Raw genomic sequence first — 14,397 nt, forward strand, 5'->3', positions numbered from 1 at the left:
CAGCTTCTTACTTGTAGTAGGTCTTCCATCTTTGCCATCACTATGGATGGAGGAAAATTTAATAAAAAACAGCTGAAATCATACAGTGCTGTTGGGAATTTAAGATCTTGAATAGTTTTGAAGTTATTAGGAGCAAGCCAGTTAGTCTCAGAGAATTGTTGAAGCTTGTGATTTTTCTTGCTGAAATTACAAGTACTTTGACTACTTCTGGACTTCATTATCCCTTCCTCTAAAATATTAATACTAAGAACAACCTGGCTGCATTTTTAGAGGGTGTTGTTGCTGTGTTCTCTTTATTTAGCTCTTCCTACTAGGTCATTTGTGACTTTTACTGGAGAAAAGTATATGCAAGCCATATTACAGCCTCTGCTACACCAAGGCATCTCTTTTCTGGATAGATTATGTGTTGTCAAAACAGTATCCTTTTGTCATCTCTGAACTGGTAGCAACACATTACATATGTATTTACAGTTTATGAATTTTATCTCTTATGCTTTGTTTACATGTGAAGGTATTTACATGGAGGAAGAAGAGGTAGTTGACACCAATGATAAGCTAATAGGAATACAGGAGTGCTTTGCATTCTTCTTTTCCCGTGTCTTCACCATTCTAGTGATTAAAGCAAAAAGCATTGCTTTTTCTATCATTCTCTCACAAACTCCTTAAGATAACTGAAGATACAGCAAATACTAAAGAGTAGGGTGATTCTGAAAGTCTTGGTAAGCCGAAATCCCCTTTATTCCTTCTACAAGGAAGAGAACACATCTCTTAAACATCTCTCATATGTCCTTAATATGTTGCTTTCCTGTGGAAAAGGTAATATGTTAAAGCATACTTTATTAAATATTTACACATAAGAATAGTTAATATTAAGGACCTTCATTTAATTTTTTTTATTGTGCCATTTTTATGATGCTCAGAGAATTGAGGGTATCTTATGCTGTTTCTTAAATCCAATCAGAGGAGATGCAAGGGAAGTTTTTTCTTCTTTCCTGTGTATGATACTGAGAGCTGTATCCTTTTCCTTGCAGAAAAAAAAAAAAATATATATATATATACACATAAATATATATGTGTGTATATACATTTTTCTTAGAAATATTACTTGCAAAAACTTTCCATGAGGAAGTCCAATACTTGAAGCAATTTGAGGTTGTTTAGCCTTTCTTTTGTTCTCAGTTTTAACTGTGTAATTTAATTGTTTATTCATATAGGATAATGAAAATATATAGGCTGTATACTTCTTACAGTCTGTTCTTCATACATATCTTCATGCATAATTAAGCTTGTTATCCTTCATTGTTCTTTGAAGTTCCATGTGTGGGTGTCTCTGTTTGATTTTTCCCTATATAGGGAATTGTTTGGTGCCCTATGGCTGTGTATTTCCAACTGGAAAGAAAACTGTTGTAGTCTGAGGCTTGCAGGGGTTCAGATCTGAAATTACTTCTTACACATGCAGGATAACTGCTGTGTTACTACTGTAATAAAAACTGAATGTAACCTAAAAGCAGGAGGCTTATCTAAGAGGTGGCCAAGCTGTATTTCTTTCAAAGTGCTGCCACTGTCCCTGTGAAGAATTTGATAGGGACTGTGTATTACCTGAGCACATTGGATTCCTTAAGTAGGAGAATTGTACCATGCTCTTTTCCAAATTTATCATGGAGTGAATGACTTGAACTTTGTCTTGATATATTGTAGCAACCCATTCCTTCCTTTTTAGTCAAGGATGTGGCAGTGTGAAATGAAAGCATTCGTAGTGGTTTGGGTGCAAAGTGGGTGGGAAAATGGATCCTATTTAAGCCATGCCTGATGACAAGGTAGGTGCTCGTACTTGAATGGGGTGTTTTCATTTGGGCTTGTGAGAGCAGGAATTCTGCTGTAATGATTACAACTTGTCTAGTTTTGAAATAGTTTTGCTTTGGACTCAAAATAGTTCAATATTTGCATGAAAAAAAAAATGTTTCTTTAAAAATTTAGTTAACAGAATTACAATATTAAATTAAAAATATTGCTCTCTTACAGATGGCGATTCTCAGTCTCTTAAAGAACATCTCATTGATGAATTGGACTACATCCTGTTGCCAACTGAGGGCTGGAATAGGCTAGTCAGCTGGTACACGCTAATGGAAGGTCAAGAACCAATAGCACGCAAGGTACTCTTAAGTTTCCCTCTGGGATGAGTATGATTCAATTATATTCCTGCAAATATGTCAAAGTTCCACAGAAATTCATTATAAGTTGATTTTATTAGGTTTTAAGTCTTGGTCCATTATGACTTCATATACAAATTCTACTTCAGTTGCCTAATTTTTATTCAGATTTAGAGACTCAAGTTCTGAAAATTGAGAAACAATTTAATAGTTCACTTCTGGAGATAAGCCCTCTAATTTTTATGGAAGATCTTACTTTAGAAGCTAGAAGTCTATTAATGAAAATGATTTTGTAATTAAATATAAAACCTAAAAAATACATTGACTATATTAGTTATAAGTCTAGTTCTAGTAGTGTTAATACATGCAGAGTATAATCTCTGTACAGCAACTTGCTGGGGTAGTATTTTTAATTTAAGCCTAAAAAACTTACTTGAACATAAATAGTCCCTGCTACAGGAGTTCCTGTGACCCTCTATCGCTATCCAACTTGCAGAAAGTAACATATTTGACTGCTTTCTCCAGAACATAACAATCTTATTGTTAAGGCGAGACAATAACCAGTTTATTGCTGAGATAATAATTTTGTTTGAATTGTTTCTTGGGATATTCAGAATAGTGATTAGAGTTGCACCCGTACTATAGCAAATTACTAAGTTTTATAATGCATTTGGACATATTTGCCATTTCTAAATTCATCATTAGGACATATTTTTTTCTATAAAGCAGCTATTTATTTTAACTTCTTAAAGGTTGGAAGAAGCTATTGTAATTAGAATGTAGTTCAATATGCTTTTTGGTGTAATATAGTGTTTTGAATTTTTCCTCCTGTGACATCAGCATAGTCTAAGTACATGGTGACCACTTAATTGAAGTGCCAGATTAAGCTATAGAATGAATTTTATGTCTTCAAAGTCCATTTGGTCAGCAAGGGAAGTTTGTTTAAACATTCCCTTTAGTACATTAAGAGGAATTCTATTTTACAGAGACATGGCTGGTATGTCTTTTTTATCTAGTCACAAAAGCTGAAATCTTTTATAATGTCTCTTCTTCAAAGATACATATTACCAACTTGTTGTTACTGTTGTTCCTGAGGATGTATTTCAGTATAGTATATACTTTTGCATCATCATGATAGAGGTTTTGTAATTTTTTGGCCTTTATGGTGAAATAGAGGGAGTGTAATGTAGGAAAGTAACAGAAGTAGCTTGTCTTGTGTTTGGAAGAGAGTGACTGGAAAAATAAGTGCAGTGTAATGAGTGGCCAGGTAAACTGGCATGGATCAATTATCTTCTGCCAATGTGAGCAGTACTTGTCATCTGAGGTGCATATTCCAGTTCAGCTGAATGAGCATTTCATTGTGATGACTTTCCCATTTTGCTCACGAGTCTTTCTCCTCTCTGTATTAATATGTTAGTTGTTTTTGTTCTTGCATACTAGTGGTGTGATATTTTTCTTTCCTCTTGTTTGCTCTAGCATCTTTTGGAGAGTGGAGAGATGGGCAAAGAAGGGTGTTTTTTCAAATGTAAATCTAAATTTATATATTTAATTGTTATATGTTTCTGCTATATACTGTTGTTCTGTGTCAAATAACGTTATGAATTTGTTATAGCATGTGGTAATACAACTACTACGTTGTCATTTTTTTCCTCAGAAATGTCTTACCCACACTGCTGAGTTTTGTTTACAACTGTTTTGTTGTTACTCCAGCAGCTGAAAATCTTAGTAAGCTGCTGAAGACAAATTTCTATTTAAATGTCATGGCTGGAAGTCATAACTGAGCCAAACTACTGAACTACAATGTTTTTTACTCATGTTTTGTTCCTATGGCACGTGCATACAAGTTATATTTGTACAGTAGATAGCAGATCTCTCCTAGCAAGTAGCTGATGGCTTTTTTTTTTAACCATATTTGTCAGATGTATCACATATCAGGGTGGTGGTTATTTTGGGAACAGTCTACATGACTAAGTACTGCAGTTACACTTTGGAAGATCAAAGGGAAAAACATTTAAGAGGTGACCCTGATTATTTTTTTTTCTATATTTTTATTTTTAAAAAAATCCTGTACTTTACTGATTTGTAGTAGGAGTTACAAAAGTGAATGTAAAATAAACAACTGTAATGAGGTAGCTGAAATTTCAAATGAATATATTCATTACCAGAGCATAGCTGAAAGATTTGTGGGTCTACTTTAAATATAAGATCTGTTTAAAAATCACATATATGATATCTAAAATTTAGTAGCGTGTATCGTGTTTCTGATAAGTATTTGTTAACTGTGAAAACTAGTCCTTCATGTTTTGAAGTGACAACATACATTGAATGTCTTGAAATTAATTTTCTTTAAATAACTTTTGGTGGTTTTAACCTGTTTAAGCATCTTATCTTGGGATTAAGTATACCCGTTTGTGGTTTGTACTGCACTTAAAGCTTTGAAAGTCATGGTGTTAATAAACACAGATAAGGTATAATCTTGTGAGGAGAATTTTTACTTTTTTAGTTTATCGGATTTCTAAAAAGTTATAGGAGAATTTTGGTTCTAGTTTTTGGCATTTATTAAATGTCCTGTTTTCTTTGAACCTCAGTTTCTTTAAAAAGTCTCAAAACTGTTTTGAACTGTGTATGCATAAACGTACTTGGACTAATACTTGATGCCAATCTGTTTTTCAGGTTGTTGAACAGGGTATGTTTGTAAAACACTGCAAAGTAGAAGTATATCTGACAGAATTAAAGCTTTGTGAAAATGGAAATATGAACAATGTTGTCACACGAAGATTTAGTAAAGCTGATACCATAGGTACGCACAAGCATTCTCAACATTGTATGATTGTTACTTGTTTAAGTTGTGTTTAGTTGTGAGTTCTGAATAAGTAAATCTGTGTAAAATGATAAGCGGGCAGTGTTATAATTACAAGGGACAGGAGTAGTCTTGTTTTGATTGAAATTAGAAATTGAACAATTTGGAATATTTAAGATTATCAATAAATTTAAAAAACCGTTTATATCTGTGTTATTTTGTTATTTCTATAGATTTGCACTTTCCAGAGAGTGAACAGTATGATGATGTTTTTACTATCCTTATTAGATACCATAGTGCTTTCTTTTTGCTTTTGTTGTGTAAGAAATATTGTGTTTTTCATGTCCTTACATTGATGTCTTTTTTCATTCAATTTTAAGTCAATACATAAAAGGGAATATTATTACAAAGCACAAAAATGAATTAAATTTATGAATAAATACGTAAAGCTGATGTACAAAGGTAACCGTTGGGCTGTGAATTTACAGGCCAGGCATGTTCTCCAAAGTAACTAAATCCTCTATTAAATCCAGATCTCATAGTTCTTCAAACGTTGTCATTTTTGTCCCTAAATATAACAGCACATACACAAAGATATTATTGATCACATAACCCTGTTTTTTTGTGTATTTGCACATGTGTATCTGGGGTAAGATTCTTACAGTGAGTTGTATTTGTGCAATTAGAGTCGTGGTTTAGACCAAGGACATAAAGTCAAGTCCAACCATTACCTTTCATTTCTTGACAGCAGGGCTGGTCTTTACAGATTTTACTTGTATTAACTTACATTTCATATTTTGCAGAACATGTACCATAAAAACAGAACAGTTTTCCCTTGTTAGGTTTTAGTCTTCAAGTTAAATGGATAATCAGCTGCTTGTAGTGGAATAAAATAGGAGTTGTGAAACCAGGCCTTGAAACAAGGCTTCAATGTGTATGTTAATTGCCCTTTTTGGGATCTGTTCTAACTTGGCAAGGTGTACCTCTTTATTTGCTAAGCAAAACTAGTAGCTTAGATAAACCAATCTAATGTTATTCAAAATAATATATACCAAATTCAAGCTATCTTTTAGCCATATTGAAGTAAATTGTATCATTGGAATTATAGATTATATATAAATTTTTGTTTTTTCTTTCTCTAATCAGATGCAGAATGAATGTTACTTGGATATACATTCATTTTTATTCTTAGCATAGAAATAATGATAATTATGAGAACGTTCTCGAGAAAGGTAATAAGAAGCAGACTCACTGGCAACCCCATTCTGGACACTGGCCTTAATTGTTTATCTGAGGTGTGGACAAGATTCTCTTGGAAGCCTTAAAAATATGTTCTTTCTGAAGCTAAATCTTCTTATGCAGAACAGCAAACTGTGCCATCATAGCTAGGACATCCAAGAGTTTGCATGTCAGAAAAAGAGCTGGAAAAGTAGATACCACTTTTTGAGTAAAAGAATAAGCAATTCCTGGAGTTCTTCTCTTGCCATTCCTGAAGTCAGTGTCTACTGTACTTAGATCTAATCAAGAAATTTTAATGTATCTACCCATTATCATTACTTACAGTATTTGCTACCCTCGGGAGGTCAGGACAAGACCTTCCTTAGTTTAAATATACTGAGGAGGTTTTGGAGAACAATAAGTACTCTAAGCATAATCTAATATTCACTATCCAGTCTTCAAATGTGTTATTCTTGGAATTCCTTTGCTTTTCTGCACAAGTAGAAACTAAAATAAGTTAGTTTGAGGTAGAGAAAAGAAACAATTATAGAGGATAGACCTAATAATGACAGAGTATGCAATATGCCTCAGACTGTGCATGTTTAAATATATTGTGTTCCTACTTATACTTCAACAGGCACATTGGTATAGATTATAAGTCAATAATTCAGTGATAGTTGCTGACGGAGCAAGGGTAAGGATTTTAAAGTTGTAATCGTTTAAGCTCTTAAGAAATTTAGAAAGCAAACACCCTTAATTTCACAGTCTAAAAGCAGCACGGTACCAAGTGGAATGTAGTCTGCCCAAAGCCTTGGTCATAGCATGTATTGTATAGTCATGTGATAGGGTTGATGATTCCTGTTCCACAGTAGTTCTGTAAATGAAATTGGAATAATAGATGTTAATTTAGTACTCTCTAAGGACAAAAGCTGAAATGCTCAAATATTTAATTTTCATGGTTATTTATAAGTTAATGAAAAAATATCTTCTGTAAATTCTTTATTTTGTAGTGAAAGCCATTGATAAATCTAGATTTTATTTTTTTTTAGGCTGTACTAACAAGATTCATGCTTGTATTCAAATATAGTGATCTGAAATCATTGGTTGAGAACTGATTCAAATGGAAAGAAAGATTAAAAAAGAAAAAAGTAACTCAAGCTTTGCTTATAGTACAGGGCAAGGAGAATTGTAGTGTTTCAGCACAAAGTATCGTTTAATTCCTGTGAGTGTGCGTGTTGAACTTAGTGCTAATTACACTGGGACACGGGTAGTAGAAGGTTAAAAAACAGTGGAATTGGGAAAGGAACAGAATGACTTGTCCTTCCTGCCCCTAGTTTTATTGCCAGTTTCATTTCTAATCTTTCTCTGTCCTCCCACACTCCTGTGTTACCATGCTTGGGGGAATGAGTAGACAGGTACCCAGGGTAGCTCCTGTCATCTCCTATGCTCTTATGTATTTGGACTACTTTGCTAGGAGATTTAGGAGAAAATAAAACACTCCTCTGACTATTTCCATCTTAAGGGCATGCCAGCTAGCAACTTCCTGTTTTTCTTTTTCTACAGCATGATACAGTTGTATGACCATTTCTAGAGTTTGTTCCGTACTTTGAATATAAGGGCTAATGATTCTGATGTTTTATTCAATCTTACAGTGTTTGTCTAGATAAGTGCTAAAATTCTGTTTTCTCCTTTTCAAAACAGATACAATTGAAAAAGAGATAAGAAAAATCTTCAATATTCCTGGTGAAAAAGAGACCAGATTGTGGAACAAATACATGAGTAATACTTTTGAACCTTTGAATAAACCAGATAGTACCATACAAGATGCTGGTTTATACCAGGGACAGGTACTGTGTAATACCATTTATTTTGTTGTTTTTTTTAATGTTTCTTTTTTGCTTATGAAGGTATATCTGTACCCGGTGTATTTTCCATATTTTTAAATGTAATAAATTGCATTAGGGACAGAATACTTAAACAAAAATAAAAGTCACTTCTGATTCTATTTTCATCTTTAATTCACTAGTAAGCTCGTGCTTATAAATAAATAAATAAATGTAACGTTGCTGTGTTGAATTTGGCAGAACCTGCAATAAGTAATGTTCCAAAGATCTGGATGTGCTTCTATAATGAAATGCAACTTAAGAGTCATAGAATCATAGGATTACCCAGGTTGGAAAAGACCTTGAAGATCATCAGGTCCAACGGGAGCCTAACCAGTACCCTAACTCTATAAACCCTACACTAAATCATATCCCTGAGTACCACATCCAAATGGCTCTTAAACACATCCATGGATTGCGATTCAACCACCTCCCTGGGGAGCCTGTTCCAGTGTCTAACTACCCTTTCTGTAAAGAAGTTCTTCCTAATATCCAACCTAAACTTGTCCTGGCACGACTTGAGGCCATTTCCCCTTGTCCTGTCACTTGTCACTAGTGAGAAGGAACTCACTTTATTTAAAGAAAAAAAAAATAAAAGATTATGTAAAAGACTATGAAAATAAGACTTAAATGTCAATGTCTGGATTTCAGAAAGAAAATAAAAATAAAAATAAAAGTATTTCAGGGAGAAAAGAGCTCAAACTCTGCTCTTGCATGAGAGTAAATCCTTACTTATAAATGCCTTTGTAGGAAGATCTAGTGGCTATATAGCTTTTTCTTAACATTATGGTTGGGAATAAACTGTCCAAATTTAAACGTGAACTGATTGAACAATTTCATCATATGAAAAGTTATTCCAATTACATTGATTAATTACTCTTCAAATCAAGTTGGAGTTTTTTTAACAACTGTAGGTCATACTGCTATGCTGCAAATAAGAATGAATCAAATTTGGTGGCAGTAATTGTAGGCAAGATTATATTAAAATATTTCCTTTTTCTTCAGAATACTTGACTTTAGCTTACTTAACAACATTGTTTATGTTGTGCCTCTGTTTTCTTTTATGGCATGGAAGGTAAGTAAACCGTGCACCAAAATAACAGCTTGAACTATAGTGCCCTTTAACTTCAGTGAAAGCCTCACAGAGTTTATTTTCACAATGCACAGGTCCTGCTGTAGGAACCTGCATCAAAGATATATCTTGAAAATTGCCTCCATCCCAGTGAAACATTAACTGTGAAGCGTGCATGGTCTAATATAGCCATAAAAAGATCTGCTGGTGATATCTGTACTTAAAGGAAAACATATTGTGTTCAAAACAGTTTAACCATGGTTTCTGAAAATGCTGAATGTCCCAAGTAGAGCATGCATGTTTGGATCAGTTGTACTCGCTGATATACAAGGCTGATATTTTTCTTGTCAAGCATCCTAATTTAGTGGTAGTTATTCTATTAGTCTGTCTAATCTAATAGTTCCTTTTTACCACATAAAACTAAACTATGCGTGATTGGTGAGTGAGTGAATGTTTTGAATTCAGCAGTTGATTTCTGAAGTGAGCATTTAAGGATTCCATTGAACTCATACATCTGTATCTTCCTTTCATTTAATAGTCTCTGAAAACCAACGAAAAAAAAAAGAATGGGCAGAATGTTTTACAGCATTCAAGATTCAAAACAGTAAACCATTATTTTCCAGGCAGGAAACTGTGATAGAAAGCTGGTTTTCAATGGTTTTCTAAGTGTATGCAGACTAAAAATGTAATTTCATCTTCAAGAGACAGCATGATTTATGTAAGATTCTGAGGACAAGAGTATACACGAATATGTACCTTATAGTATGTGTCTGTGTAGAAACACAGTAGTATGGCATGGCGGTTAATTAGCATCCTGAAATATTAGTGTACGATTACATGAAATTATCTGTACTTGAAACTAGGAGCTGGTTCTAATATCTGAACTGTAACTTAGTTGCCATTTCAGATGATCTAGGCTATCCCAGCTGTCAATCCAGGAAGGCACGAGGTCTTTGCGGGTCCAGTGTCATATCTGCCAGCATAGGGCAGATATCTCAAATACCCAAAAGCATCTCAAATGGCACTTGCCTGTGTTTAGGACTGAGTGTTCTGTTCTCCCATTTGTACCAATAACAACTTGAATTAAATGAATATCATTAGTCTACTCTCCATTTGGAAAATTAATATTAAGCACATTGGTTACAATATTTTTGTTTCTTAAAAAAAAAGGATTTTAAGGATATCAAGGTGAAATTTTTTTTTTAATTTCCTATCTACCTGGGTTGTATGTCAGTCAGCATTTGTTCAGGATTATCCGTTTCTTAACGGAGCTGTTGTATAGGTGTGATTTCTGTAGATTCATAGATTCTATTTAGGCAGATGGTCAGCTGGTCTCTTTGAGAGGCAAGATCTTGTCACCTTACTCACAGGTTGTTGAGACCTAAAGTTGTACTAATCAAGGTGTGGCCAGAAAAATAAGTAGAGAATGAGTAAGAGTGCATTGCAATTGAAAATAATATCAGTTGAACCTCAGAGAATAACAACTTAAGCATCAATCTGTTCTGCCTCCATCTCACATAAGCAAATGCATTAAAAACACTGGAAAATGCTGTTTTTATTTTGGTATTCTTATTATGGATTTCCTGTGGTAGGTACTGGTAATAGAACAGAAGAATGAGGATGGAACATGGCCAAGAGGTTCTTCAACTCCTAAGTAAGTCACGAGTTTTTCTTATTGTTCACTATGGCTTAACTATTTTCCCATAGTATTTTCCTTTAAAACGCAGTTGGTTTTTCTTTCTGTTCTGAATATTGTCATTTCAGTGTTCTATCTCAATAAATGCACAATAGTTTATCTATTATAACTGCTGCACAGTGTGGAACATAATATAAAAATGGTGACTTTCTACATGTTCATTGCACAATTTTGGTGACTTTGGCCGGTGATAAACTTTGTCCTGTTTAAAAATAGAAGAATATCTTTAGTAAGAAAGTGTGAAGCGTAGCTTAGTTTAACTTTCTGTTTCAAGTGTATTTGTTTGAAGAGTACAGATACATGAATTTCATCAGTATATTTGAATGTTTTTGTGAATAGCTTTTCCTTTTATCTCCAGAGCACATAATATTTACATATAAACATTATTAAATTGTCCTGTGTTACCAGGATGTTGTTTTTGTTCTTGTTGGGCTGTCATCAGTTTACAGAGTTTGATGTTATTTTTCTGCTCTTCCTGCTGCCATTATGAGTAGCGCCTACGTATAATGGGATCAAAAAGGTCTTAGGTGTGGTGGGTTTTTTTTAGTTGGATACATTTTTCAGCAGCATTTCTAGAACCTAAATGATATCCTCCAGTGTACACGAGGGTTTTGAGGAGCAGTTGGAACTACTAGTAAACTTTGTGTGCCCCGGTGGCAACACCGGGGCCCGTGTTCGAATCCCCCTGTGGTGCAAGTGGTAGAAGTGCCGCTCTGCTACACAGGAGGCTCAAATCCTGGGGGCTGGACACGATGATCTCTAAGGTCCCTTCCAACCCGCACCAGACTATGATACTATGATACATATCAGCCTTACATATTTTGTTAACTCCCTTTTGGTGGATTCTTGAGCTTATCTTTCATTTAAATGTTGAAAGTTCCCCTTGTTTCTTTTGTTATTTTGAATTAATGCAATGAGATTTAGTGTTGCTTAAGATCTATTTGCAGTATAGTTGCTTGTCATTTGAAAGATACAGATTTTTAATCTTTTTGATATTTCATCTCAAGCATTTTTATTAGGAGCAACAGGTTATATTAAGTTGCTTAATGAAGTCTGAGCTGTTCAATTTAAGCTTAATATGAACATTTTAATCTTACTTAGCAAGATGTTATGACAAAAAGAAAATTGAAATTGTGGAGCGGCAGGAAGAATGGTATGCCAAGTGCATGGAAGTGTAATACCTGACCTTAAAAAGCATCCAGTTGACTGAATGTCATGACTTTTGTTTCTTTTGAAAGCGTTGGTAGGAAGACATCCCTACCATCCTGCCATGTTTTTTTCTCCACTGTATGGAAAACACTGAGAAATTTCTTATAAATTGAAGTATATCACCTGAAAAATGTTTTATCTGGGGACAAGTAACGTAACAGTACAAAGTTCTGGTGCCAGAGAAGGTCTATAAGACATTCAGAAAATTAGGTTATTTTGTTTCAATATGAAGTGATGTTTTTGCCATTTGGCAGCTATCAGAAACATTGATGGAAATTTCATATTCAGATTCAAAAGGTTTGCAGAGTTTAGTAGATTCATGTAAAGGCTGCAGACAAGCTGTAATGGGGCCATATTTTTACATCTATATAAAACCTTGTGGAAAATCTAATAAATCTTAAGAGGAATAAAAAATATATTACGCTTATTTTGAATCTACTGTGCGAGACACACTAGGAGTATTAGTATGTCATCACTACCAGTGTATCCCCATACACCTTCCCACAGTCTTGTCATTGTTTACACACATTACACTGGCAGCTTAGAGTAGCTGTTTGCAGTGCCTTTTTTAGAAGAGTGAAAACCATAAATATGTTCTGAGGCTATAGGATAAAATGCCATATTTTAAAAGATCAAAGTAAAGATTACTAGAAAGTCTGAGAGATTTCTAATGCTTGATAATACCAGGATTATATCAGAATGTCAGCTAAGCTTTTCATAGAATCGCATAATAGTTGAGGTCGGAAGGCAAGTTTGGAAATTGCCTAATCCGAACTATCAGTTCAAATAAGGGTCACCTAAAGTAAGCTACTTGAGAAATGCCACTTTCCACAGCCTCCTTGGGTAACCTCCTTTGTTGTTTAGAGACACACACTATGAAAAAGAAAAACACATGGAGTCGCCTGAGCATCAGTTTTTGCACTGTCTTTTCAATGGACACCACTGGTGTATCTATACCACTAGGTATTTCTATTCATTGCCAAGATCACGCTGGAGCAGTTCCATCTGCATAAGCCTCTCTGGGCTGAACAGTCCCTGCTCTGTCCTCACAGGTCAGATGCTCCAGTTCCTTAATCATCTTTGTCGCCTTTCACTGGACTTGATCCAGTATTTCCATGCTGTCCTGTATTGGGTAGCGCAGAACTGAACCCTGCACTCTAAATATTTCTCATCAGAATAAAGTGCCAAGAAAGGGGATAAGGCTCACCTTTCTCAGCGTGCTGGCATTGTTCTTCGGAATGCAGCCCTGGAGCATGTTGACCATCTTTGCCAAGCTGCTTTCCAACCTGTCAGCCTTCATTATTATCCCAGTGTGTACTGGTTCCTAGGACTATTCCTGCCCAGGCGGATGACTTTGCATTTCCTTTTATCAACTTGATGCGGTTCCTGTCTGCCCAGCTACTTTGATGTTTTGCACATTTTCCCTGCCTCTTTCTTGGTAGCAGAAGCATAACAGCAATCTTTAATTTGATTGCTTCATTTGTCATCTTTTTTTTTTATCACTTAGAGGTGATGAATGAAGGCAGATGTTTTTTTTAATGAGAAACACGTTAAAGGTGTGATCATCTTTTCTGCAGTGAGAGAAGAACAAATTTACTTTGAAAGTGGCAAAATTATGATATCAGTTCAGTATAGAGGAGATCACCTTGGAAAATAATGCTGTTTTGCTCATAACTGTCATGAATTGGTAAAAATGAAAATCTTTAATATAAGCATATCAAAACAGTTGTTTTTTCTTCTAGGGAAACTTGGAGGAAATTCAGTTTTTAGGTCCATTGTGCAGTTGAGAGTTTCAGCCCTATGTTCAGATCTTACAGTTTATATTGTATGCTGTACTTCTAACTTCTGAATTTACATCACTTAGGAAGTAATTGCAGCATCTCCTGTAAATTAAATAAGCAAATCCTCTAAGTTCTACCAATATCTGCTGTTGTCTCACTTTAACACTGATTTCAGTATTTTTTTAATGACTAGAAGTATGTGAATATGGTACAAAGAGTCCGTCTTCTGTCTTGGGAATAGCTGGATTTTGGCCCTCTGAGAGGTTCTATTTATACCAACTGTTTATATCAGCTACTGGGATTTTTGTTGCTTGGGAAGATTGGCTACTGTGAGGTTGTTTCTGGGGAGCTAAGAGTGACTTCTCAAATGTCTTTACTGTCATCTGCTCCCAAAATAGCTGTTACTCAGCATTAATGGATAGTTCTGCAGAAAACTGTGTTATATTAACTTTGCAAATCTATATCATTCTTCAGATTATCCCACGGGTGTGTGTGGGAGGAACTATTTGAACAGTTTACTGTCATGAAGAGTATGTTTTAAAATAAGGAAACAAAAATGTAAGGAATCTAAGGCTGTAGTTCACATAA

The 14,397-nt window shown here is 34.7% G+C and overlaps 1 protein-coding gene across 4 annotated transcripts in view; it reads left to right on the forward strand.

Moving 5' to 3' along the window:
• USP15 (ubiquitin specific peptidase 15) overlaps positions 1-14,397 on the forward strand; it is a 65,148-nt gene that overhangs the window by 19,066 nt on the left and 31,685 nt on the right. For all 4 annotated transcript variants that reach the window (XR_001553444.3, XM_015855303.3, XM_085536632.1 and 1 more), the window contains exons 3-6: positions 2,023-2,153; positions 4,824-4,950; positions 7,870-8,015; positions 10,716-10,777. Coding sequence is in view for 3 of the 4 variants with exons in the window: in XM_015855303.3 (XP_015710789.2) it covers positions 2,023-2,153; positions 4,824-4,950; positions 7,870-8,015; positions 10,716-10,777 (466 nt within the window). In the remaining variant the exon portion in view is untranslated. The remainder of the gene's footprint in view (positions 1-2,022; positions 2,154-4,823; positions 4,951-7,869; positions 8,016-10,715; positions 10,778-14,397) is intronic.

The sequence above is a fragment of the Coturnix japonica genome, chromosome 1, assembly GCF_054131305.1.
Source record: "Coturnix japonica strain WE chromosome 1, WE-NBRP24, whole genome shotgun sequence".
Taxonomy (NCBI): Eukaryota; Metazoa; Chordata; class Aves; order Galliformes; family Phasianidae; genus Coturnix; species Coturnix japonica.